The 27,962-nt window shown below is 42.0% G+C and overlaps 2 protein-coding genes across 3 annotated transcripts; one reads left to right on the top strand and one right to left on the bottom strand.

Moving 5' to 3' along the window:
• On the top strand, positions 1–24,691 carry LOC127373188 (neurotrypsin-like). Its single transcript, XM_051417388.1, has 15 exons — positions 1–78; positions 191–378; positions 4,692–4,734; positions 11,984–12,226; positions 13,398–13,536; positions 13,622–13,800; positions 14,017–14,164; positions 16,389–16,567; positions 16,961–17,102; positions 17,549–17,769; positions 18,985–19,126; positions 19,222–19,500; positions 20,405–20,527; positions 20,615–20,883; positions 21,744–24,691. Exons 1-15 carry the CDS (start codon positions 21–23, stop codon positions 22,316–22,318), a joined length of 2,928 nt encoding a protein of 975 aa, XP_051273348.1. The 5' UTR covers positions 1–20; the 3' UTR covers positions 22,319–24,691.
• LOC127373193 (E3 ubiquitin-protein ligase TRIM21-like) lies at positions 5,774–10,302 on the bottom strand. Of its 2 annotated transcripts, XM_051417421.1 has the most exons (3): positions 9,981–10,302; positions 9,563–9,690; positions 5,774–8,995 (listed from the first exon to the last, which is right to left on the bottom strand). In XM_051417421.1, the coding sequence occupies exon 3, from the start codon at positions 8,991–8,993 to the stop codon at positions 7,302–7,304; it is 1,692 nt and encodes a 563-aa protein (XP_051273381.1). In that variant the 5' UTR covers positions 8,994–8,995; positions 9,563–9,690; positions 9,981–10,302; the 3' UTR covers positions 5,774–7,301. The 2 variants fall into 2 exon arrangements, with proteins under 2 accessions (XP_051273381.1, XP_051273380.1); XM_051417420.1 differs by lacking the exon at positions 9,563–9,690 and having other exon boundaries at positions 9,981–10,300.
• Positions 24,692–27,962: the final 3,271 nt, after the last annotated feature.

Here is a 27,962-nt window from a genome sequence, read left to right as displayed (position 1 = left end):
GAGAGAGAGAGGGGCGAGAGATGCTTGTGGCATCAGGTTTTTGCAGAGCTCAACACTATTTCACCCAGAACTGGATCGGTGTGAGTCTGTGTGTGTGTGTGTATTCCCATCCCGTGAAGCGTTTATAGTGCCGCACCCTGTCCTCTGTGCGTAAAAACCTCATCATCACACACCACGTTTCTTCTTCCAGCAGCGGGACGAGCGGAGCAGGAGGATAGCGGTTCACCTCGCGGACAGGTTGGACTCAGAGATGGGAGTGGAGCGGCGGTTTCTCTGGCTATGACACGGACACACCGGGCGGGAAGGATGGCTCTAACCAGCCGGGAAATGTTGTGCTTGATCGGAACCGCCTGCCTCTGGCTGCCGTTGTTCGCGGAGGTACGTACTCCTGTTTGATGAGGATGATGAGGATGATGATGAGGTTGATTTTGCAATGTGGCCTGATTCTTTTTTTTTTTTTTTTTCTTGAGCCATGTCCCGTGACAGTCACGCTTTGATGATCTGAGCTGCATTTTACGCACAAAAAAAAAGGACCTTAACTAGGTCGATAGTTAGATTGATAATCCTTTAGCATAATTCAGGACAATGCAACCAAGCAGGGGCTGACTAGTGTTTTCATTCTTCACAGTTATCCCATTCATTCATCCAGGTTACATTTCCAACAAAGCAGGTGCAGACCGGGGCGTTAGAGGCTCATCAAACACCTCTAATCTGCCTTTTAGCCAATTAATGCCGCCATCAAAACCCATTGTCCAATTAAGCGGACCCTATGTTGTCTCACGCACACGCACACGCACACGCACACACACACACACACACACACACACACACACACACACACACACACACACACACATGCATGGTTCCAATCACAACCACTCCACCCTCCCTCCCTCCCTCGGCGGGATATCATGAGAGGAACCCGTAGGTGGCTCCGGTGCACCCGCGGTGCGGTGGGAATGAACCCTGTGCGGGCTGTTGAAGCTTGTCACAGCGATTCAGTCAAGTCAGACACGTTGAAACAGAAAACTAGAGGAGCAGGTGTTGCTGTCAGGTGATGTGGGTCGGAGCATCCTGAGCCTCATCTGGAAGTCAGGTTCAGTGATTTATGAGACAGAATTGATCAGAAAGTTCTTCTTTCTTACAGGATCTGAATGTTGCAAAGCAATCAATTAATGCTAAATCAATCCATTAATCATTAGATTCATTACATTTTTTTCCCCATTTCTCCTCTGTGGTACTACAGTGAGTGTGTGTTGTGCTAATGTGCAGTATATGAGCTGTGCAGCCTGTGTAGAAGTCATTAGTGGAGTACAGTGGTGTGCAGGATTTAATTAGACCCACTAACACTGGAAGCAGCCGTGCATGTAGCACAAATAGCTCACTGCAGATGAGTTTCAGCTTTTTCTTTTTTCATTTCAACTTCATTAGACAAATCTTTCTTCATCATGAAGAATCCTGAATGCAGATGACAGTATTTTGTTGTCAGAACAAAGATGTTCACAGGTAAAACAGAAAGACTCACATCCATTACTTTATTATCTGAGATATCTCCACACTAAAACAATAAATTGTAGTTAGTTCCCAACTCGCACCATTTGCAGGTATAAACCAACAAATCCTCAAAATAGAGCCACACATAGAAGGATTTTTTGGCAGAACAACATCAAGAAGCAAGAGACAGGAAGTGTTTTTACTTTACTGACATTGAACTGAAGCCAAAACCTGTTCCAAACCTTTACCAGAGAGATTTTGTTGCCAGCTTTTGTGTAAATTCAACTTTGGGAAACTTTAATGTGCAACTGCAAACCTTCATTGACAGTACTAACCTCAGAGGGATCTGAATGATTAGTCAGTTCATTGAATAGTTGGTAAACAGAGATCTGCCACAATTTCATTTAAAGCAAAAATTCTAGAAAGATTTCTGGTTCCAGCCTCTAAAAATGAGAAATGTATCCAGTTTTCTTGGTCTTCTATAGTTGTATATGAGTATTTGGGGTTTTGTACAGCCGGTTGGACAAAACAAGCAGTTTCAATATGTCAGACCGGGCTCTTTATGACATTTTATAGACCGATTGATCAATTAACTAAGAAGATAAATCGACAGTAACCGTTAGTTGCTATCCTGCTATCAACCAATCTTATGTAAACCTGCTCTACCAGAGTATAAACTGCCTCACAGAAGAGACTGTTTGTAGTCAGTCCTGAGGCAGTTGGAACAAATACTATAATTTGCTTTATTTTAGTGTTTAAACTAATTTATTAGTCAGAGACTGGAGGTGGATTGTAATTTCCCAAAACCTTACCAGCAACAACCAGTCAGGTTAACACATATTTTTATCATTTAGGACTAAAAACATTCCCTTAGAGCCCCTTCCAACCTGTAATAGTATTTGTGTGTTTGTGTGTTTATGTGTTTGTGTGTGTTTGCGTGGCGATGCACTGGACGCAGCTGTGCGAGCGTCATAACTGATTAGCGGCGTAATCGAGCCGTGTGATTGATATGGATGGAGATATCAGCATCCATGTTCACTACCACAGGTCACCTGTTCCTGCTCTAATAACATTAGGCTGAGCAGAGCCTTGTGGGAGGTGTTAGCGTGTGTGTGTGTGTGTGTGTGTATTGTGAGTTATTGGAGACAAGTAGAGATCAGAACTCACCTGTGTGAAGGTGAAATGTGTTGTATTTCACTATCCTCACTACAGTTATTCCACAGCAGCAGCTCTCCCCCCTCTCTCTCTGTATGTGTGTGTGTGTGTGTGTGTGTCCTCTCCTCTTCTGCAAGGTGCCCCACTGAGTAGAGGTGTGACCTGATTTTGAAAAACGAAACAAACACTCTTCTGTCAGATATCATCTGATGCTGTCTACTACTATTTGTGTCGCTGTGTGTGTTTTTTTACACTACGCTCTCGTTCCTGGGTGGTTATATTTTTATATCATTGACTGGTGATCCCCGCCGTTAATGAACAACGTACCCTCAAATATGTGATTCAAAAACATACAAATACGATTCCTGTACTAGATAATGTTCCTAAAAAAATTTGTGTTTGTGCAAGAAGGAGTCAGATTTGTTGTTTGAAGGTCCAGTATGTAACATTTAGGAGGATATAATCTTCATAGGTATGTTTTCATTAGTGTAGAATCACCTGGAAATAGGAATCATTTTGTTTTTGTTACATTAGAATGAGGCTTTTATATCTAAAGATGCTGCAGATCGTCATCCATGGAGTCCTCCGCGTCGAACCGCCATGTTTCTATAGTAGCCCAGGACAGACAAACCAAACACTGGCTCTAGATAGGGACGCTGGGAAGAGGAGAGTGAAGCAAGGCAGTTGCAATTAACTACACACATACAACACACTGCTCCTTTAAATGAACATCAAATTTGTGGGCTCTGAGCTGATATGTGTGTTTTATCTAACTGTGGCTCCAGTTACACAATGTCCTCACCAGACAGAGCACAGCAGTGATTGCATTGTTAAGACAAGGACAGCTTGTGAACGTGTGAATAATGACTGGTGTCTGTTAGGAGTTCCAACGCTGCAAAACCTGTTTGACTGCTGTTTGCATCCAGATTCCTACCCAACTATCAACACTGGTTTCTTTAACCATGAGCATGTTGAGTTGGCTGGTGTTTGTTGTGATGTGGACTGGAGCGTTAATTTATTCATAAACCATAATACTGTAAAACTTCTAAAATTGGCTCTGGCGTTTATTTGCCTAAATGACTGAACTCCCCCAGCCTTTATTTGGGACAGGCGTTTAATTTCTTTAGTACAAAACTAAACTAAAACTCTAACTGCTGCTTCTCTTGAGTTTTGTTCAGCAAATTTAACAACTAACATGTGACTTACAGTAAATTTGACACCGAACGTTAACGTCATCATGAGCAATGGACCTCACATGATAATATTCAGAACTCTTAATTTAAATAAACCATTTGATTCTTTTGATCGGTGGACCCCTGACGAATTAAAGGAATATAAATAAGGGAGGAACAGACACCGACCGTACGGACTTTATGATCGCTTCAGAGGTTTTTTTCCTGTCTCTCTTGTTTAATATGTTACCGGTAATTCAGAATGAATTTGGAAACGTTATACTTTGGTGTGGATAGTTTTCGTAAAATGAAGTGAACGACTGAATTGTGGAGAATCAATAACTGATCTAACGATGCACATTATGTGCAAGGAGTTTAAACATTTATATTTGTGTAGGAGATCAAAACGACTTAAAACTCGCTCAAGCAGGCGACCCGGTGGGTTTTAAGAGGTTTTATACATTGAGATAGTTTCTTTAAAATCCATACCAGGCCTCTATTGGGGACCTGCGTTTATTTGTCAAAACATGTAGCCACACCAGGCTTTTAAACGAGGCCGACGTCTATTAGGGACCCTGCTTTTATACAGTATACATTTATTTGTGCATCGTGAAATGAATCTGAAATGACTTCATGGTGGCACTTTAATCATTTCTTTCTGGTCCCAATGTCTACTTTTCCACCAAATTTCAGTAAAAATCTGAGATATTCTGCTCATTAACAGAAGAGGAACAGATAACATAACCTCATAACCTTGGCAATCTGTCTTGTTAGTCTGCTTTTGTATCAATAATAATGTGCTTTTTGCCTCGTATAATGGGAAGAATGCTGAGATTATTGACTGAAATTCTTCTCTCTTCCCGTCTGCAGGTGGTGGCGGAGGACAGTTACTTAAACGAGGTGCAGAACTCAGGTAAGTGGGAGGCGATACTCCTGCCTGTACGCTCGGTTATAAATGAAGCTTCACTCCATCCTGTCTCTCCTCCTCCTACACCATCTCTTCCCTTCTGCTCTCTCTGTTTTTCCCTCCAGTTTAACCCACATTCTGACTCAGACACCTATGAAACCCTCTCTGTTGACGCCTCTTCTTTATTTTATCCGGCTCTGCTCCCACACTCAGTCTTACCTCTCCTCTTCCCTCCGGCCTTGGACCCCTCTGCATTTCATTTTCCCCTCTTTTCTCCACATCCCTGGGAGGAGGAGTGGAGGCAATGATGGGGGGTGGGGCGAGGAACTCCTCCTTCTCAGGCTCATTTGCAGTGCTGGAATATCTGTGCTTTTACAGTGGCACACACATTGACAGACGAAGGAAAATTACACGCACTTTTACAATCTCATCCATCTGCAAAACCAGCTAGACTGTGTTGAAACCACATCAGGGCTCTCTAAACCTGGATAACAAGTTGATTTTCATAACAAGAATTCAAACAAGATGCTTGTCTGTTGCAGCGTTTTCCTCCAGCTCTCCTTTGTTGCGCCACATTGTATAAAAACCCGGTTAAATTGTGAAAAAGTGAAAGGAAATGTTCCCCAATTCCATATTTATTATAATGTGTGTGTTTTGTGCAGAAGATGCTGCACACCCACCCCCCATACAGCAAGCCTCTGAGTGTGAACCGTGTCAAATACTCATTGTGGCTGGGAAATGGATTACTGGAGCAGGGAGACTGAGTGTTCCCATGGCGATGGGCAGAGTACCGTTGTCGTGGCAATGAGGAGGGTGTTAGCGGCGAGTGTTGTGTGTGTTGTGTGTGTGTGTGTGTCTGAACGCTGCGGGTGTTGAGATGAATAAAAGAACTTGAATGAGACGGAGGAGGAGGGAGGAAGTGAAATTCAAAAGTGGTGAAAAAAGGGGAATTTGAAGATGAAATGTTCATTTTAAGCTTTCACTGGAGATGGAAAGAGAAACCTGCCAGAGATACACTGTGAAAATATTGCCCGGTTCAGTTACGTAATGCTTTTTCACTTTATTAAAATTTTATCAAGCTGGCTATAAAAGTTTTATCACAATTACAGAGCATATACAGCTTTAAAAACATATTTTTATTTATTCATTTAGATAAACATGTGAAACACAAATATAACTGCAGTGACAAGTGACAAGACATATATGCATTTATGATGTAAGCAGAATCGACATAAGAACATATAACTTGATTTAAATGACATGAATATATTTGTAATTATTAGTTAATTGGGATATATATTACCAAACAGGCTGATGGAAATTAGCTTAAAAATGACTTAATGCTGAAGAAACATGAAATAAATGGATGGAAGTGAGTATACCTGGTGAATTTAATTATGGATGATCTACTTTCACAGATTTTCTCCTCATATTCAAGACACATAAGTTTTTATTCACAGCATTTTGACCTGTCATAGTAGGAGAAACACCAGGTGATACTAATAACAGTGACAATGGTTTTAGTTCTATCCAATAGTCCCAGTTAGTCCCGATAGGGAACCAGTATGAACACTATCAGGTCCCTGAAACTCAAGCAGCTTAATGGAATTCAGCCATTATTAATTTTAATACGTAGACATGTGCTTTTACTGCAGAGACACAGACAGATGTCTTTTGTGAGCCCACTCTCAAGCTCCAGACTCAACGGCATGTACGTCATCATCATAACTCATGAATGTAGGGAGCTGTCTGACGAATGGAAGGGCACTTTGTGAGATCACATTACCTGGACGGAAGAAGTGTGAGGCTGATATTTCATTGGTGACATATCTGGAAGTCATGTTGTCCTGTAATAGGGCAACAACAGAGCTGGTTAAAGGACAACTGGTTGATTAATCGATAGCTATAAAATTATTCAGGAACTATTTTGATTGATTGGTTTTAATGCTTTTCTTTGATTTCCATGATGCATTTAATATGCTCTCAGCTCTGGGAATTTTATATTTCATAGACAAAACGATTATTATTCGATGCAGCCCCACATGTTTTTTATTTTTATACTTCAAAGGAAAATCTCTTTGCAATGGGGAATTACACTGATAATGCCATTTTAACCTTGCAGCGCTTAGCATTGTGGGTTATTCCCTTGAGCAAAGTCACAGAAAGTCTGCGTGAAGGGTTGAAAAAGTCAAGCAGAGAAGCCCTCTAGCAACTGTCCTTTGAGCTTGAGACCTTTGTCCCCTTGTGGAACATCATTGCCAAAACAACACCTAATTGCAGAATGTGTTTGTATGTGCTGTGTTCACCTTTACACAGGTGTGTGGACTTAAACTAGTTTCTCATTAGTGAAGAGTGCAGATGCATGTTTGTGTATTTTGATAATGTATAAGCCGAGTTAATATCAGACCTTTGGTGCTCTGGAAATTGACACTCTCTAAAATATAAATAATTAATCAAACAAATAAAAGCTTTGCCTTATAAGTAAGTGTTGATTGAATATGAGGATTCTTTTTGCAATCAAACACATCACTTGCATTGTAGTAATGAACCCACAAAGGCTCTGAAGCCTCTGTTCACTCCGTACAACTTGCAGGAACAATTATCATCGGCTCCAAGTTTGAACCATATTCATTATCACAAGGATTAAAGTACGGATACAGTTCTTCAGCAAACAAACACTCAGTGAATGAGTAAATAAGTGTTGCCGTCTGTACGTCACAGAAAGAAATTTGCCCTCCGTCATAGTCCACAAACACACCGACCCTCTCCACTTTACCGATGTGTACTGGTACGTTTGGTGAACCGAAGGTCTCAAACTTATCTACTAGGAACCAGATGGCCCAGAGTCCACTGTGAGGGCTCCGTGAAAGCGCCCCTATCCTCTGGACCGACGCAGCGGCCACGCCCAGACACCATTCGGACTTTTCACCCACGAACACCTCGAAGTAAAACTTACCTGACGAGAAGCCCCTCTGCCCCAGAACCGCGAGATGTTCCGTAAACATGTGCGGGTTGAAGTTCTGGTTCCCCCACAAACCGGAACCCATGCTGTACCTCACCTGTTTCCGATCAGCGGATATAATGAGCAGAGGGTGAGCTGTGTCAGGATCGAGCAGAACTTCCTCTTCATACTGCTGCATGTATCTCAGCGTCGCACTGTTTGACACGTCTGTGCCGTCAGAGAATTGTTTGATTTCTGTGTTCATTTTATTCAACAGCATTCGCAGCTGAGACACCGATTTGCTCAAAGATTTCCGAATGTGATGAACCTCCACGTGTCTGTTAAAACTGAATAAGGACAGGTCCATTGTGTGCGGTAGGAGGGAGTGTTTTGGGAAGTTCTTGAGAAAAGAAAGCTGGTCTTTAGTCTGTTTTAGCTCCCTCAGCTTCATCGTTGTCCTCTGCAGCTCGTTGATCTCTCGTTCCATACTGCCAATAAACCCGTCTGCTTGTGCTTCTGCAGTTTTTTGCTTCTCCTCCATCACCTTTACGAGCTCCCTCTGGCTCCTCTGAATCTCAGAGACCAGTGCCGTCAAGTCCTGCACGCTGTTTGCCATCACATCTATGGTTTCCGTCTTGCTTTGTTTTACTGACTCCTTCATGGCTCGGACTTTCTGCAGCCTTTCCTGGATCATCTGCTGCACGTTGGCCTCCGTGTCCCCCAGCAGAAGCTTCATCTCTGCGTACGCCTGCTGCACAGGAACCACGTCATGGTTCACGTGGCGCAAGCTGGCGCAGATGTCACACAGCAGAACTTTGTCGCTTCTACAGAAGAATATCAGGAGTCTGGTATGCTCCCTGCAGATCTTGTCCTCCATGTTTGCCAAGGGTTCAACCAGCCTGTGTCTCTTTAGTCCGACAGCTCTGTGATGAGGCTCTAGATGAACGTTGCAGTAAGAAGTGAGACATTCTAGACAGGTTTTGATAGCCTCTTCCTGGGTGTCAGTACAAATATCACACAGCACTGCACCGCCACAGCCAGCCTGCTGTTGGTCTGAGCTCCAGATGAGAGCGTCTGCCACTTGAAGTGACATGAACTGCGATGCGAGCTCTGAAATGAAAGTGTTGACCTTGAGATCTGGTCTCCTTTCAAAAGCTGCCTTACAGACGGGACACTGGCAGACCGGCGCGTTGGTCCAGTAGGTTGTGATACAGGACATGCAGAAGTTGTGTCCACATGGAGTGGAAACTGGCCGATTGAACACATCCAGGCAGATGGGACAAAGAAACTGCTCCTCCGATAAGAGACTGCTGCTGGAGGCCATTTCTGAAAAACAGTTCAATTAGTGCCAAATATTAACACATCAACACTTCACAGAGCTGAGATTCAAAGTTAGTTTAGTAGCTGTTGGGAGCTTTTGATCACATCACATGATCCAAATCAGCAGAGTTTGCTCAGTTTTCATTGAATTTAACAATTAGTTGATACATTTCCAATCATTATCAATCAACAGAAAATTTATCTGCAACTATTTTGAAAATTGAGTAATCGGCATCAAAAACAGCAAAAAAAATTTCTCTTTTTGTGAATATCTGATAAATGAAATATGTTTGGCTGAATATGAAACAAAAAAACTATTTAAAGATGTCAGCATGGGCTTTGGGAAACTTTATCTCTATTTGTTTTATATTTTATGGCCCAAATTATTAATAATAATCATTATCGATAGTGAAAATACTCGTCAGTTGCAACCCTTCAACTATTGCATATTCTCAAAGTCTTGCTGTAAGACCCCAGGATCAGGATGATATTTGGGATATAAAGAAAGAGCACACAGGTTTAGAAGCTGGACAACCAATTTTTAAGTTCACTGTGTCTTTATAAGTTACTTACTTAAGTTCAAAGTCCATTGTTTAACTTGTAAACATCAGTTGGAATAAAATACCCACAATATCAGGCCTGAACTCCATGAAGACAGCGTGAAAGCTCCTCCATAAATGTGTTTGTGGTTTTGTCAGCTGCTGCTTTCAGGGTCAAGAATTCATTGCAGTCAAGGAAAAAGAAAAAAAGCATATCTGAACATTTCCATGAGAATATCAGCTGATGAAGATCATGTGATGTGAAAGCTTACTAAAAAGGACCCTGTGGGTATATTATTTTATGCTGAACTATGACAAAGCATTTAGTTTTTAATGGAAAGAAAGCAGCAACACAAACAGCAGAAAGTGGGATGCAACTACAACCTACACACAACATAGATTTAACTTCTTATGTTCTAGAATGAAAGTCTGGATCCTTATTGACGACTTACCTCTGGTGTTGGTCTGTAAAGGATAAAGAATGAAGACAAGAGATCACGGTGGTTTCCCAGGAATAAATTCTACTTTCAGTTTCTTCCTGGGTCATGTTTCTTAAAGGGACAGGCACGCGTTTATGTCTGAAGGCTTTTTCAGGCTTGGGTACTGGAGAGGGTTGCTTTTGGGTCCAGTATCTGAGTGTGTTCTGTATTATTTATTGTTTGAAGATAGATTTCTGCTTCAGTTCAGTACATTTTTGCTTGATTGATTTCCTCTTTCACTTCCTCCCTCTTCGGCTCTTCCTCTTATCTCCCTCCAAATTGGACCCAGTGAGTCTCTTTCTGTGTGTGTGTGTGTGTGTGTGTGTGTGTGTGTGTGTGTGTGTGTGTGTGTGTGATTTCTGTGTCTGACTGTAGTGTTGTGTGTGTTTCTGCTCTGTCACTATTGCAGCAAATCTGAGTGTGTGTGTGTGTGTGTGTTGGTGTGCAAGGTGGGCATGAGGGTTGCACTGCGTAGATAATGTTGCAGGATGGCCAAGCTGTGTGTGTCGAAGAGATAAGACCGTTGGCGGTTACTGAAGCACCTCCGCCATTAATCATAGTTTAGTAGCAACTCGGCCTGCAGAGAAAGAAATCCTTAGCAGGAAAGCACCACAACACCACGACGGAAAATACTCCAGGACAAGTAAAACATTAACATTAAAGCTGTTGTTTCTCAGGTTTTAGGAGAGAGATGTTTAACACTTCTAAATCAGTTGACAAAGAAAAGTAAGGAAACAAGAAAGAATAGAAGAATGGAAGAAAATAAAGAAATAATAGAAAAAAAAGAAAAGAAATAGACAAATAATATTTTTAAAATAATTTATTATTACATTATGATATAAAAACAAGTTTGTTGTTTTTTTTTTCCAAAAATAAGAATGATGAAGTAACATTTCATAAAAATAAGTTAAGTTTCAATTAATTTGGTAATATTTCATTTCACATCTGAAAACACTGAACAGCTAAGAAGGCAACTCATGGTTTGTCATGTACGCTTCCCCAAATTCATGTATATTTCAAAAGATTTGATTTACATAACAGCCTATAAACAAGGATACACAGGTTTCCTGTCAAATCTGCCTCTTTCTATAAGTCAAAACTAAACTAAACATATTAAAACATATTTAAAAGCCTCTTTAATGCTGTACCCAGGGTACCTCTGGGTGCATTATGTCTGGCAGGGGTTGCATGAAGTACATCTCAGTCATTCCCAATTTCTGCAATTCCAATACTGTTTAGGGACCACAGTATGCAGAAATATAAAAATACAACATGTAAATACAACAAGAAAGTGGGCCTATCTGCAAAGACAAGGCTTGTGGGTACCCATAGAAACATACTGCCATGACAGTTTTTAACCCCAAAACCCCAAAATTGAGCCTAGGTCACCGGTATCGTCACTTTAAAATGGAGCACCCGTTTTTTAATGTGTACAGCTCTGCTCGTTAAGTTCTGCAATATAACTCCTTTTCATTAATGTGTGATGTAAGTTTTTACTAGGCTACAGGATGTAACCTGCTCTATATTTTGTGGCCTAATTTTGCTACACTTTGAAGTCAGCAGTTTCCCCTCTCAGCCTGTCTAAGCTTCACTCACACATTCCTCCTTTCTCAGAGGAGATTACTGGAAGTGTCCGATCACCACCGTGTTAAGTGATGGCAGTTTAAGGTTATGGAAATTTCACCAATTCAACATGGATCAGTGGGGGTAAATGCATTAGGCGAGATCCTGCTGTGGCAGCATACGAGAATCATCCATGTAAGCTTTTATGTTCAGATAAAATACAGACATGGGGATAATTGGACTTGAATTAAGAGCAATTCCAGTCGTCTTTCCTCTCACTTCTCCCAAACTTTCCCCTTTTATTCACATTGTCCTCTCTGACCCAAATCCTCCTCCTTCCATCCAAAACATCTTATTCTCCCATTTTCCTCAACATTTAATATCCCCTCCCTTCCCTCCCTCTCTTTGTGCAGTGCCTCTGTCCTGCTCTGAGGGATTCACAGAGTTGGGATACTACAACGGCACCGTGTCTCAGACGGACTCTGGCGCCCCCTGTCTGAAGTGGACCGAGTTTCCAGACTATGTGATGCAGTATCCGGGCCGAGGGCTGGGCGACCACAGCTACTGCAGGAACCCAGACCGAGAGTCCAACCCCTGGTGCTTCTTCAGACAAAACTCTGGAGCCATCGGATGGGCTTACTGCGACTGCCACCAGGGTACGACCGTGGACCACCTGGATGTGACTGATCCAGGACCATTTACATTAAACTTTGTTTTTATAGCACTTCTTTAAAACAAAGCTACAAACTGCAGATACATGACAAAAGGAATTATTTAAGAACAGTAAATAAAAGAAGAAAATGCACAAAATTGTTAAAAAAACAAACCAAATAACTTTCTATCATCCATTCATTCATCTGGGAAATTAGCAGTATAACACAGGAACTAACGTTATTATCAATTCATTTATTGGATTAATATTTCAGTCCAACAATTAATCTGAGGGTTTGGGAGATGAATAAATGAACAAAAAATAAATTTTTAGTTTATTTTGGTCTAGTTTGGTCTAATCTCTCCACTTGTCTTGTGAGATGCTGTATAGTTTCACTCTCTCTAAAACAAATACAAAGAAACAGTATATGGAAATGGAAACCAGTCAAATATATAAAAGATATGCAAATCCAAATGGAGGGAGTGACGCTGTCTTCTTCAAGGACTCACAGGCCAAAACTTTTCAGTTTTCGGGGTGACTTGAAATTGATCAAAATGCCCAATAATATTCAATTTACAATTTGAAGTTACATTTACAGTGAATGTTTAGAATTTCTGCTTGACAAATGACGAACAATGGATCAAATTGACCATGAAGACTATGTGTAATGGGAAAGGGGCTGTTCATACAGAGTGCTTTGGTGTATTTTGGATCATTATTTTTGGTTTTCTGGTTCACAAACTCTCATAATCAACCTCGTTTCCAGCTAAAATGCCCTAAAAAGCGACTGTACTCTACCTGCTTAGCACCAATTGGCAGACAAAGTGAGGCACTAACTGGTGAACACAGTGGAGTACTTAGCAGCTAAAGAACCAGGTTTTCTTCAGGAGTTGGTGGAGACCAAAAACAGAGCTAAATGAAGAGAGAATATTATTCAAATGAATGCATAAGACAACATAACATACTTATTATTATATAATAATTACAACAATAATCATCATATGGTGTTAAGAGCTTGTTCTGCTGCCCCCCAAGTATCAAATAATAAATAGATTGTCAGATGATGCCGTGATGTCGGAACTACAGCTTTCCACTGCGTCACACTGTGGACAAACTGGTGAATACTTAACTGCACGTTTGTTGTGTCATCATCTCGTATCGTTGCCGCTTTTCAGGCGCAGCGCGTCTGGTCGGCAGCTCGTCCTCTGGCAGTGGGCGGGTTGAGGTCTACCTGAACGGCCAGTGGGGGGCGGTGTGTGACTCTCACTGGTCAGACAGAGACGCCAGTGTGATCTGTAGGCAGCTGGGCCTGGGGTAAGAGAGAAATCCCAAAACACGAGTTTATTATAAAGTGTTGATGTTTCACAGCTTGTTCTCATTGGGGGATTTATTTCAACAGCGACATTGGCACGGCCTTGCAGCACTCCCAGTTCGGTTCGGGCCCCGGCCTATTCCACTACGAGCGCCTGGGTTGCCGTGGCGACGAGAACAGCCTGAGTAGCTGCCGGAGCAGGACGTTCGTCACTGGTGACTGTAGCCATGGGAACGAGGCAGCAGTGGTGTGTGCGCCGCCAGAAGGTCAGTGTGACTTCCACAGTGTCATGGCAACCAGACCTGAATACCCCCCTCCCTTCCCCCCCGCACACACACACACACACCTGAGAGACACAGAGTGAGAGTTATTTTTTATTTTACTTAACTACCTCCTTAACTACAGTTATGCTCATAATGAAAAATGAAGACAGGTAGACAGGGGGATGCTGTCTGACCTTATATTTCTACATCCTCTCTCAGGCAGTGGCCCTCCTCTGCGATTAGTTGGAGGCGAGGAGGACTTTGAAGGTCGTGTGGAGGTGTTTCACGCGGGAAGGTGGGGCTCCGTCTGTGACGACCAGTGGGACGACAGAGATGCTGAGGTTGTGTGCAGACAGCTGGGATTCGGGTACGTACATCTGGGGACTTTCACACCTTCGCCACCAAGTTAACATGTGTGGTACCAAACCGATCCCTCTGTAGTGTAAAGCTTTAACTACACATTAAATCACACTTGTGGAGGGTACTCGGCATTCAAGGATCGTCTATAGCCCATTGGTTCCTATTGGAGACACAAATACATGGCTTAATTTTTAACAAAGGTTCAGTAATTTCCTCAAACACTGTAGTTTTAGCAAATGTCCCTCAAACAGGAGTGAACAGTGCATTTGTTCGGGGACTATTTTCAGACGTGGATTAATACACATTTTGTGCTTTAGTGAGTATTTAGGGCAGTAGGACAGTTACAACAGTGTCCATGTTCATTGTGATGAGGAAACGTGTCAACTAGTGCAACAGTGTGGCTCATTTATGTGTTTTTTATGTGCTCTAATGGCACAGAGGAATAGACCACACAGATAATACTTTGTTTAGTTTTGTGGGAGTTGTTGGCGATGATAAAGGACAGAACATCACCAGCCTTATCCTTCAGTGAGGGGGCATAAATATACATGTAAAACTATGTAGCCATGGATACAGATAGATGCCTTGCTCACTCAGTTTGTGTATTATATTATATAATAAATTAAAATGAGCATGTTGTGCAGATGGTTGCTAACTGAAGCCTGTATTTACTTTAAGAAAATAAGACTTTTCTCACTGGCTCAAAAAACAAAGAAAACTGGGGGAGGGAAAGTCCTTTGTTTAGGTAATGGTGTTCCCTCCTTGTATCGTTTGCAAAGGAGGAGTAACATCCCTGACAGCTTTGACTGTCAAATAGATGCAGTTGTAGCCGCGAAGAGAAAGAAGCTCCTTCCATGTTCAACACGAGGTTGCATTTCATCTCCTCAAACACTGTGGGACATCTCACCATCTGTGTTTGTGCCTCTAAATAATGGATGACACTGATGCACAGGTTCTCTCACAGCTGCACACAGGCGCTGATGTGTTTTGACACTTAAAGACAAAATGGTATGAAAATGATTTGTTCCCATCTGGATAGTTTATTTTTGGTATTTGTGTACGATTTTGCCTACTAACATTCAAACCTAGTCCTACTACGATGTTGTTCTACTAGTTACTATAAGAGTTAACAGTTAAATGTGGTTTTAAATGATGGGCGAGGGTTAGACAGTCACCTCAAATTGCCCAAATACCAAAAGAAAAACTTAAAAAGTAACACAAAATAAGAACATTTTTAAATTCTTTAATACTTTGAATTACAAATTCTGCAACTTCTCAACTTTCTATGTTATTTCTACTTCCATACTCCACTCATTAAACTTATTATTCCATTTAAAAAGCTCCATATTTATAATAATAATAATAATAATATGGGAGTGTTGGCAGAAGCTTGTGGTCACTACCGTTCTCCTGAGTCATTCTATATTCTCTGAGCTTCACTATGTTTTATTTTTAGCTTAAATATGTCGTCCAGCTGTACACAGGAGCAGAAATGCACGGACCCACAAAAACACATAAAAGTGCTTTTTGTAGCATCAATAAATAATCACTGCATGAATGCAACAACATCCTTGTAGAAGCTATTCATTATTCATTTGGATGATTTGATTTATTTTGAATATTTGCCTTATTTCTTTTGCCATTTCGTTTTGTTTTGTAAGAATTGGGCAGCACTAACGTAGGTACCCCAGGTTTATACCCTGCAGATATGCTAACAGCCTGGCTCCGTGGATGGTAATGTGGGTCTGTCCAACACTTCGGTCCAGACTGAAATATCTCAACATCTGTTCGATGTATTGCTTTGAAATGTTCCATGAACAGTCACGATTCCTAGATAATGAATCCTGAAGACTTTGGTGATCCTCTGACTTTTTGTCTAGCACCACCATGTGGTTTTTAGTGAAATATCTTGACAACTGTTAGATGGATTGCCATTAAATTTCACGCAGATATTCATGTCCCCCTCAAGTTTCTATCTAACGCCATCATGAAGCTTGGGTCGTGCTTGTCCAGCACTTCAGTTTGTGACCAAATACTTGAAAACTAATCCATCAACCATCAACCTCAGCTGTACTGCATGCTAACACATTAAACTGATAAACAAACAAAGAAACACTTTCTATCTTTGGCAAAGGTCTTGAACAATGCTAAACTTGGGTGGAAAGGTAAAAAAAGATAATGGTGTTGTCTTATGGCGACAAATTGTGTGTGTGTGTGTGTGTGTATTTTAGGGGTGTGGCGAAGGCCTGGTCGTGGGCTCACTTCGGTCAGGGTTCAGGCCCGATCATGCTGGATGCTGTGAAATGCACAGGAAATGAGCTCTTCCTGGATCAGTGTCCCCATGGCGACTGGGAGCAGCACAACTGCGACCACATGGAGGATGCTGGGGTCTCCTGCAGCCCTTATACAGGTACATGTACAGCACACACACACACACACACACACACACACACACACACACACACACACACTACTGTACACACTGATAGGCTTCAAGCTGCTATTTATAGCCCCTGAGCATCAATAAATCATTACTGCGTGAAGCGGCAACATCCTCTTTGTGACAAGGAGAAATAAGTAACATATCTATTGGCACGGAATAGCAGCTGCTGTTCATCAAACTAATCTGAGATTAATAATTAATTTCACAATTATACATAAATATTAATGTTAATGGCTAAATGTAGCATCTATAAAATGTAATCGTGCCCTATGGTCTAATAAAGGAGTGTGTGTGTCTGCTTTTAATCACATTAACGCTCCCAAAGGACTTTTTAACGACCACAATATGAAACTGTTTCAGATGGCGTGGTGCGTCTGGTTGGAGGAGACAGTCCCTGGGAGGGTCGGGTTGAGGTTTTCCACAACGGTGACTGGGGGACGGTGTGTGACGACCACTGGTCCCAGCAGCACGCAGAGGTGGTCTGCAGACAGCTGGGCTACAGGTACGGAAAAAGCTTGGAGGAATGTACCTAATGAGACGTACACTGACTGAACTCAAAGGAATCCTTTTTCATACGTTGGAAAACGATCTGAAGACGCCATCAGATGTTTTGTAAAGATTTTATTATTAGTTAAGAAGAAAATTAAATGAATTGGAATTTGTTTTTCATCCTTGTTTTGTTTTTGAGGCTAAATGTATTAGTGCTTGTTTGCTTTACTGAATTTTTGAGGAAAAAAACTAATAAAATAATAAAAAATCTAATAATTTTATTATATTATTAAATTAATATTACTAGTCACTTGCAAAAGCATATAATTAGTAAGGTTCTGTTACTCCAACTTAATGACCTTATTATTATCATTTATTATTTTACATTTGTTGATAACTCTTAATCTTGCAGATGTATGAACTGGTGTCTTCAGACTTTAACCTCTTCTCCACCTTCAGAGGTCACGCTGAGATCGTCTCAGACGGGACGTTCGGCGAAGGCGTCGGTCTGATCCTCATGGACGACGTCCACTGTGAGGGATCTGAGACCTCCCTGCTGGACTGTCAGCACGGGATCTGGGGACGGACCGACTGCTCCCACAGCGAGGATGTCGGCGTTCGCTGCAGGGGCCGATCCAGCCAAGAGACCAATGAAGTGCCGGTTATCGCACCTTCCACAGGTAAGAGATGAGGATGCATGTTGTTTTGAAATGGGGTGCTAACAAGGCTAATTTAGTGTAGTCCTGAAACCTCCTGAATTATTTATTTTATCGTTATTCAGGATAACTGCACATCAAGCCTGGAAGCTGCAGAGTGAACCACAGTCTGATCTGTTGGCAATTGGGAGCTCACAGGCATCTCAGCAGTAGTAATGAGGCATCTTCACTTTCCCCACCCAGCTTTATTCTGCTTGTTGGGGATCAAACAATAACCTTCAGGCACTAGTATATATAGACATAAACAATTAATCTAGATGACAACAATGTGAATTAAAGCTACAAGGAGCAATAAGGCAAACAAGTTTTTGTCTCACAGTGAACTTTTCAAAGGATACCGATTTATTAGCATTTCTTCAGAATCCAGATTGTAGAAGAGTTGAGAGTTTGATTAATTTACAGTTTTAAGAGAGATTGTAGATCCACATTTCGGTCCACAAAGTGTGAATCTACATCAAGAGTGAGAACGATTGGTGAAGCTTCATTCACTTGCTGTACACCACACGTGAAAACAAATTACCAGAGGTTGTTCCCCTGCCCTGACTGTCCTTTAAAAGCTGCCAGCTTTGATTATATGTCGTTTGAGTATGCACCAAACTGAACCGGAAAGCAACTGCAGTCGGAACAAAGGAAGGAAGAAAGAAACTAGCAAACAACAAACAAACCCAACAGATCTGCACTGCAGAAGTTTGGTCCCTGTGCCATCTGCAATTAATTTTGTAGGGAAAGGGCAAGCTGTCGCTGCAGAGGGCTGGTCTAACGCCAGCCTGTGAGCTCAGGAATCTATCTATCTATCTATCTATCTATCTATCTATCTATCTATCTATCTATCTATCTATCTATCTATCTATCCCACTTCTGTCTCCTTTTGTGGCTCTGTATCATTACCTCAGTGTGAAAACAACGTTGTCTGTCTAAAGCGTTTAAATGCCACATGTTGACAGCAGAGAGAATAAAGCGGTGTTTACTGTCTGGGCACTGCAGAGGTCCTGTGCCTCCTGTAGACACACGCTCCATTAGAATGAGAATGGAGGCTGAATAAAGAGGCACCGGGCTGCAGGTGACATTTAACACCGTCAGTGGACATATAACTCGCTCTCAGTGAGTGTAGACTGGAGTGTGTAGACGCACAGACATGAATATCAATGAGAGTGTTTCTTTTTTGTTTTTTTTTGTCAGGTCCCCTGGTGCGTCTTGTGGGTGGCAGCAGCAGAAAGGAGGGTCGAGTCGAGGTGTATCTCCATGGCGACTGGGGAAGTATTTGTGACTCAGGCTGGAACGACCTGAATGCAGTCGTGGTGTGCAGACAGCTTGGACACAGGTTTGTAGTTATATGTGCGCATGAAAGAGACAGAGAGATAAACATTTATTTCTTTTAATTACATTAAAAAAAATCACATTTATCTCTCTCCGCAGTGGTGGAGCCGTAGCAGCCGGGGGGTTCGGTCAGGGGAAAGGGCCCATCCATCTGGACCAGGTGAGGTGCACGGGGAAGGAGGAGTTCCTGGGAGAGTGTCCCTCTCTGGGCCAGAGCATCCAGGGCTGCAGGCGCAGGGAGGATGCAGGGGTGAGGTGTGACGTCACGCCGCAGGAGTCAGCGGCACAGGTCAAACCTCAAGAGCTGAGCTGTGGGCTGAGGAAGCTGGTGGAGGAAGACAGCAAGATGAGGAACCAAGGGGAGGACAACATGCTCAGGTAGGATTTAGGACCTAGTTTGATAGCACAATATGTCCAAATCGGTGAAGTGACAATGAGCCATGAGTTTGGTCCAGTGTGTGACATTTAGGAGGATCTATGGGTAGAAATGGAATATAATATTAGGTATGTTCTCATTAGTGTATATTTAATATATTTGTTGATGTTACCTTAGACAGACAGACACAAGCAGTGTTACTTAGTTGCAATCTCCAATTGCACCTCTAGATGCCACTAAACTAAGTCCTTTAAGGGTGTCCATTGCAAGTGGAATAATCGGCCTCTACAGACCCCCTCCTCCTGTCAGTATTTATGTACCATGTTGCCTCCTATTTCCTTTCAAGTACAGAGCACAGAGACCCAAAAAACAACTGTCGTGACCAAATAATTTCTACCTGACCACAGATTAGTTTTGTGATAACACTTTATTTGGAAATTTAAACAAAAACAACAGAGGTCTTCAAACTAGATTTTTAGACTATAAAACTGGTAATAATACAAAACTCCCCTTAGTTGTTATTGTACTTTAGTGGTGCTCATCAAAATGCATTGTGTGTACTCTCAGGTCCATGATGGCCACCAGAAAAATCTATATACATAATATTTTGAAACCTGCCTTATTGTTGAATTACTATGTTTCTTGGTGCGTTACCACCATCGACTGTCTTCAGTGGAATAATGTGAGAACGTCTGCAGGAGTGTGTATCTCTTTACCCGTGTCGTCGTTCTCTTGTGCACAGATCTAAAAGCATGTCCTGCTGCAGCGTCTTTCAAAATCAGCATAAGAAGAAATGTTTAGTCAGTACAATCAGGGACAGTAGTAGTAGTTAATGTGACTTAGGGGACACTCGTAAAGAGGAGAAAGAAGGAGTTTTGATCGAGTTATTTTCCCGTTCTCTCTCAGGACCACGTGGCCATGGCAGGTGTCAGTGTGGCTTCAGTCTCAAGAGGAAGATGACAGTCCTCTCTGCAGCGGCACTCTGATCAGCCCCTGCTGGGCCCTGACGTCCGCATACTGTGTCAGCAGGTAAATCCGACGCCGGAGAAATCGCCAGTGGTAACCGTCGAACACCACCGAGTATAAACCCACCTTCTCCTCTCCTCCCTCCTCCAGGTTTGGCGGCGACCCGTCCAGGTACGTGGTGCGTATCGGGGCCTCAGAGCAGACTCTCACCCCGGAGCAGATGGTGGTTCACAGGAAGTTCAAGGGTCAGAGCGGAGGTCACGATCTGGCTTTGTTAAAGCTACCCAGCACCAAGGGTCACTGTCTGACCTTTGACCCCAACACCAACGCAGCGTGCCTTCCTACAGGAGACACGGCACCAGGGGGAAATACGCCATCTTCTTGTGTAGTCATGGTTACGACTGGCTGGAAAGGACCAGGTACGTGTTTTTCTCGCCAGCGTGTCGTTTTAAAACCTCAAACAATATTCAGAATGTATCTAAAGATATGTTTTATATACAACACACACATCCAGCAACCTTGTTTCCGACACTTGGCCTGTCAGGATGTTTCACATATTTATTAAATCACACAAAGGAGTGTGCGGACAACCTGTTTTCATCAGGTTTACTGATAAATATTAAGACTTAAATATTGAATCAGAAGGTTAGAATTTGACTTATTTGTAATCTGTGACTGCAGAGGTTAACTTTGGTGCATGTAGGGCTGCAACTAACTAATCTGTGTTAATGTCAATATGGTCAGTAGTAAAAAAAATGAATAAAAAATGCTCATCCCAAGTTGCCGGAGTTCAAGGTGACGTCTTCAGATGTCTTGTTTTGTTTGACCAACAGTCCAAAACCAAAAGATATTAAATTAACAAACCTGTAAAACAGTGAAAAGCAGCAAATCTTCACATTGAGAACTAATGAATATTTAGCATTTTTAGCCACTGCAGCGCCACCAGTATTTGGTTTTATAACATTTTTTAAAGGATCACCATGAGTCTTGATACACACATTCATGTTCCCCTTTAATTTAAAGAACTTTGGTGGCCTCTCTTGTCTTGTAGCGCCATCACCAGGTCAAAATTAAAACAAAATTTTGAATGTATAGCATGTTAACATTGTCATTGTAGGCATACTGGTGTTAGCATTTAGCTCAGCCTCACAGAGCTGCTAACGAAGCTAATCAAGTTAATCAATTGTTGATTAATTTCTCAATGGACTCATCAGTTAATCAGCTAATTGTTTGAGGATTTCTGACGTGCTTTAACCATCTCATCCATCCTCTCTCCCAGACTCAGTCCTCGCATCCTGGGTCCCTCTGATGTCGTCATGGCAATGCAAGAAGCGCTATGGCGACAGCTTCTCCAGCCACGGCACCCTGTGTGCCGGCAGTCCTCCAGACACCAGCCTCCTCCATGGCGACAGTTGCCAGGGCAACTCTGGAGGCGGGCTGGTGTGTCAGGGGGATATGGGACGATGGGTCCTCACCGGGGTCGTCGCCGGAGGTTACGGCTGCAGCGACCCCTCCTCGCCCTCGCTCTACACTCGAGTGAGCCGCTTCAGGAGCTGGATCGAAGAGGTCACCAACACACGAGCGGAGGAACCGCACGCACAGACACCAGAAGATCTGACGCACGTTGACAATGACCTAACACACACACACGAGGAACACGCACACAGCGAGGGCAAAGATAAATACCTCCACGTGCACGGCAAGCTCAAACACACACACGACCAACAACAAACGAATGAAATCGGCGATATCAAACAAACACACACTCATCACTCACACACCAATCAGCACGCTGGCACACACGCTAAAAGCACACACCACGTAGGGGATGCAAACACACAAATTCTGGTCTGATTGAGGCCGTGCCATTGGCTTACCATCTGTGCCATGTGAGCGCCTGATGAAGGAGAGTTAAAGGAAGACGAAAGTAAACTTTAACCGTAAAAAGAAACGCGAGATGCTCCTAACTTAAGTCAGTACAAATGGTCGTCTCTGTGCTCATTTCAAATCTGAACTCAGTGTTGTGAATCCCCAAGTGTTTGCAGGTTGTAATCGTCGGCAGTGTGGGCAGACCTTCCTGAGCTGCCAGGATGACATGAGTGTGTGGGTGATTTGTGGTGCTTTACATGTGAGCTGCAGCCCTGTTGAGAGGCAGAATGATGACCGATGGTGGGTCGGCGACGTTTAGGTTGAGCCTGGCATGCTGATCGGGGCCTTTCACCGATACTGAGAATCAAAAAATCAGCATGGCATGTATTTTAAGGACAATAGTGTTAGCATTAAAATAACCGGGGGATATTTGCTGAGATGGTCACACAAGAATCTATGCTAAAATTCACCTGTTAATGTGTGTCTTCTGTGTGAGCTGTTTAATAACAAAAATCAACAAACTAACCACCAGAACATCTAGATCTAGATATCATCATCGTCCCTCTAACGGCTCTACGATTATTAAATATAGATTAACAAACTCTCGCATCAGGTGACGCTCACCCCAAGTTAAGTTTTGATTAAAAAGTTGTGGGTGATGTGGCTTTTTCAAACAGGGCTTCAGGCTGTTGTCTCATACCTTTACTGGTGAAAGTGCTGTTTAGATCCGAGACTAAGCTATTTAACTTACGGACCATACCTGTGATTTTTGTCCACTGCTGACTGTCTCAAAGTTCCTCCTCTGCTTTTTCCTGCAAGTACACACAGGGAATGTAGTGGCCAAAAAAAACCATATCACAAAATACAGAAATCTAAATAATAGACCCTTTAAAATGTTTATTAATGGCTAATAAATTGTTTACCAGTCATTTATATCGTGTTTAATAAGAACAACTTAGTTTTTCGTTTGGTTTATTACAAACAGAACTTGTGACCCTTATTATTAATTATTAACATTCAGAACGGCAGGCTTGATATGAGACACCCTTTATTAATGACCTGACTATTAATGACTCACCAACCAGAGAGGCTTTTTTCACAACCTGGCAACCCTAAAGTTGTTATTAGCTCATAACCAAGCTATAAAATCCACAATTAAACCCACAGGATGTAGAGAGCCCAACAAAAAGCACTTCAGCATCGTGTCATGAGTGTGCCGATCTTCTCCAAAGCTTTCCAGGAAGCTGTTGCTTTCCATTGATTTTGCAATTTAAAAGTCAAATAGACTCCTGAAGCGTAAGGAGTCCATCACAATTAATGTTAAATCTGCATTTATTTTTTTTTGTCAAAGTCACTTATATTGTTGAGAGGTAGGCTACCACAGTGCATTATTTCCAGATCAATTAAAGTGCATTACCTCGCAACAATAATGGAGAAAAACTAATCTCAATGTTCACCGTGATGGATTCAATGACTCTTAAAGCCGGTTTTACGAGTCTGCTAATTGATTTCTATTCCAAAGGGGGAAACTGTGGAAACTGCCTGGAACAAAATATACACAAAAACACTGAAACTCTGGTTGGTTTCATCAGCAGCTATACCACGTGTACAAAATGTGTCGTATTTGTAGTTAATAAGCTAAAACATGCAAAAACACAGGTATGGTCCTTTAAACTGTACAGGACAATTATCTCCTTTCAAAGCCATTTGACTTGTCGGGTCGTAAACTATCTTTTTGTACTGATACCAGCAGATGGCTCTAGATAGATAGATAGATAGATAGATAGATGGATAGATAAGCTACTACTCCTGAGTTTAGATAGTTCGTGTACTGCTTTCATTCTTGACTGAATTAGATAGCCGAAACTCTTTGAAGTTAAATGTTGTCTGTTCTGTTGTACTCTGAGCAGCTGTGTGCTCCGACCAGAAGGTGGCGACGTTGCTCTATTTTCACAGGGCCGGCGCTCATTGGAATAACATGGCCCTGATGGTTCTTTTTATACTGTTGCTATAAGTGTACGGACTTGACTTTGTGCTTTGATGTACTGTGAACCATTGTGTCGTGAAGCATCTTGTAACCCTGCAACTGCTGTTTTCTCCAACATGGACCTGTCTGATGCTTGTTGTTATAACCCTGTACATAAACTCAAGCCTATCACTACTCCTCCCTTCCCCTGACAATTGATGTTTTATCATGCAGATCCTGTAGGTTAATGTAAATAGTGTATGTCAATGGCAGGACGGCGAGGGGGAGCGGCGTAAAGTGTTTACTCTACCTGTGTTAAACCCATCTGCTGTTCCTCAGTGTAATGTGCTGAATCATGGTTGAGTATTAAAACATATACCTGGTGAAAACAAGTGGCCTCTCTTCTCTGTCTTATTCCATAATACGCTTTAATTAACTCTGTTTCCCTCCAAGGTTTGGTTTGTTATTGTTAAGGTACCAAATAAGGGCGATTATGCAATATGCAAAGGGGTATGCTGCACTTCTCTGCGGTTTGTATACACATTTAAATTCAGCATGAGGACAGTGTTGATGTCTGGAGGAGCCATTCAGAGAGATTAGTTGAACACTTGATACACAAGAATCCTTCCTGTTGTTTCTCATGCTATAGGTGGAGGAATGTATTTGAACAATTAAACACATTCTTAAAGCCCTGTAGAAATCAGTTGCTATCTTCCAGAGTCAAAACACACACATGGGTTTTATAAGTTAGAAAGAAAATAAATAATAAAAAGATTGCTTACAAAAGATTTATTGTAAATGAAAAGCAAATCTGCTTAGCTGCTGCTCTCAGTCACCCATGAGCCATGTTAATCTTTTCTTTTGTTTGGATGGGTTCCCCTCTGAAAGAGGGGGATCAGAGGAAATCCTTGCTGCAGTGGATTGGCTAGTTTTTTATTGAAAACTGTTGCAAAAGTGATTTATAATTAGCATAAATGACTCAGCTTTTGGGACATAGCTGAATAATAGGACCAATTCTTCTTCAAGAGGCTCCTTTTTTACTCTTTTTTTCCACACTTCAGTTTTTTTTATTAAATGATGAAACTGCACACAGCTCTTCCCTTTTATTTCATGGCTCTGTATTTCACTCACGCTCAATTCCCTTTCATTTCTGGAAGAGGTACTATAAAGATGTACTAAAAGTATTCATTATGCAGTATTAGAACACTACTATTATTGCATTAACATGTAAGCAGCACTTTAATGTTGTGTCTGGTCAAGGTGGGTTAGGGTACGTTTATCTACTTACTAAACTGTCTATATTCATATTTTATTTGTAAATAATATTTATTTTTATCTAAAATCTGACTTAGTAATACCTAAAGCTGTCATATTAATGTAGTGGAGTAAAAAGTACACTCTTTCTTGATTGTAGTGGAGTAAAAGTATAAAGTATCTTTAATTGTACTTGAGTAAAAATAGTTACATTCCACCTCACATTTTATACACATTTATTGTTGGATCAATGAAATTCTGCATATACTCTGGTGTGGACAAAAATCCAAAATATAAATGACATAAAGGAATGAGACAAAGCAGTTTTTAGATGAGCACTGACGTTATTTTTGTTGTGAGCTGGTCATTTAAAGGGTTAAGTCACATCTGTGTAAAAACTGGATATACAGCATAGCAGCAAAAGGGTTGGCAGGAGTGTGAAAGGGAAAGAGAGAGACATTCAGAGTTAGAATGGTGAACTAAACAGTTAATTGCTGCGTCATTTTGTAATTTAGGTTTGCAGAGCATGTGCTCGGCTGTTTTCACACCCTCAGGTGAGTGGATGAAAGACATCTGTGTGAACTGGTGAATATGTATGTGGTCCTTCAGCATGATGTTAGATAATATGTTTGTCTGCACTCTATAACTCAGAGTCTGGAGTCCGGTGACAAAGTAGATTTATCTAAAATAATCTGGCTTATTCAATGTGTTAAGAGTATTAAAAAAAACACAAGCTCACATATCATTTTGAGAGATGAAAAACAAAAGCTGATATATTTTCCAGGAAGTAACGTTGTGGTTTTACGTAATGTTGCAGGCATGGCTTCCTGCAGCAGTCTGTTGTGTGAAGAACAGTTTCAGTGCTCAATCTGCCTGGAGGTCTTCACTGAGCCCATCTCCATCGCCTGAGGCCACAACTTCTGCAAGGCCTGTATCGCGGGATACTGGGACAACAGCAACCACTGCCAGTGTCCACTCTGCATGGAGACATTCGCGAGGAGACCGGAGTTAAAAACCAACACGACAATCTGAGAAGTCTCGGATCATTTTAAAGTGATGCGGGAAAGAAGCACTGATGAATCTAATTATGTAGACAAAGCCTGCGACATCTGCACTTTGGGGAAGCTGAAGGCGACAAAGTTTTGCTGACATCTTATTGTGAAATTCATCTAGAGCCTCACCACAGAGTTGCAGGACTGAGGAGACGGATAAAAGTGCGTTTGTCAGCTGTGCATCAGTGAAGACCACGACACTCACAACACCGTACCACTGGAGATAGAGTGTGACAAGGTATGGAGAGACAGATCGGAGAGACGGAGCCCCGAGTGCAACAGATGATCCAGGAGAAGCTGCAGAAGATCCAGGAGGTCAAGTATCTGGTGGACCTCAGGAGGAGGGATGCAGGTGTGTGTGCAGGTGTTCACCGTTCTCATAGCCTCCATTAAAAGGAGCTAACCAGAGCTCATTTGGGTGATTAAGAAGAAGCAAAAGGCATTGAAGAGAGAAGCAGAGGGCTTCGTTAAAGCTCTAGCAACAAATTAGTGCACTGCAGAGAAGATGCACAGAGCTGGAGCAGCTCTCGAACACCAACGACCATCTCCACGTCCTCCTGAGGTCGCCATCTCTCTACAGCCTTCAACACGTGAACGATCAGCAAGAGTTCAGCATCCAGAGCGGCAAGTATGAGCAGAAAAGACAAGTTCAACAAGGAGATGGAGAAGTTCCCCGATCAGAAGCTGTACTGGGTTCAGCACTACACTGTGGACCCGGACACTGCACATTGTTCCCTCACTCTCTCCGACTATGGAAAGGTGGTGAGGGAAGGCAAGTTGCAATAGAGACCTTTCAACCTTAAAAGATTTACAGGGTTATTGGGTTCATCAGTTGTAGAAAAGGAGGGATACTCCTCAGGAAGGTTTTACTTTGGAGGTGCAAGTGGAGGGGATGAACAAATGGCCATCGGAGTCGTTTGAAAGTCCGTCGACAGGAAGAAGTGGTTCTCAATATCAACTCAACACGGATACTGGACGATAGGGCTGGGAGATGGTTATAAAGCCAACACTGCTCCTTCGGTCTCCCCCACCCAAAAAAAAAAAAAGGGTTGTTTTTTTTTAATTTAAAAGGGGGGGTCTTTTTTTTTTTTTAAGGGGGAGGGTCATTTTTTTTTTTTTTTTTTTTCTTTTGATTTTGGGGGAGTACAACAAAAAAAAAAAATTTTTTTTCCCCTTTTTGGTACTAAGGCTACATTCCCACCTCAGGCACAAGTAACATCACAAATCACATTGAATCTGATCTTTTCATTTTTTTTCAATGCAACCTCAGTGTGAACATTCATCATCAGGATTTATGTGACTTTTACATCACTAGATCTACGTTCGTCAAGCGGGTCACTTCAGTGGTGTGACCTAT

This window comes from Dicentrarchus labrax, unplaced genomic scaffold (genome assembly GCF_905237075.1).
Source record: "Dicentrarchus labrax unplaced genomic scaffold, dlabrax2021, whole genome shotgun sequence".
Taxonomy (NCBI): domain Eukaryota; kingdom Metazoa; phylum Chordata; class Actinopteri; family Moronidae; genus Dicentrarchus; species Dicentrarchus labrax.
Note: the sequence above shows the minus strand (reverse complement) of the source record. Positions and strands in the feature narration are given on the sequence as shown.

Bases quoted from the DNA above. Each gene is read 5' to 3' on its own strand.
- LOC127373188 (XM_051417388.1), top strand. From the start codon at position 21: ATGCTTGTGGCATCAGGTTTTTGCAGAGCTCAACACTATTTCACCCAG. The intron at 13,801-14,016 runs GTCAGTGTGACT...ATCCTCTCTCAG, and splicing joins GGTGTGTGCGCCGCCAGAAG to GCAGTGGCCCTCCTCTGCGA. The intron at 17,103-17,548 runs GTACGGAAAAAG...CTCCACCTTCAG, and splicing joins TGCAGACAGCTGGGCTACAG to AGGTCACGCTGAGATCGTCT.
- LOC127373193 (XM_051417421.1), bottom strand. From the start codon at position 8,993: ATGGCCTCCAGCAGCAGTCTCTTATCGGAGGAGCAGTTTCTTTGTCCC.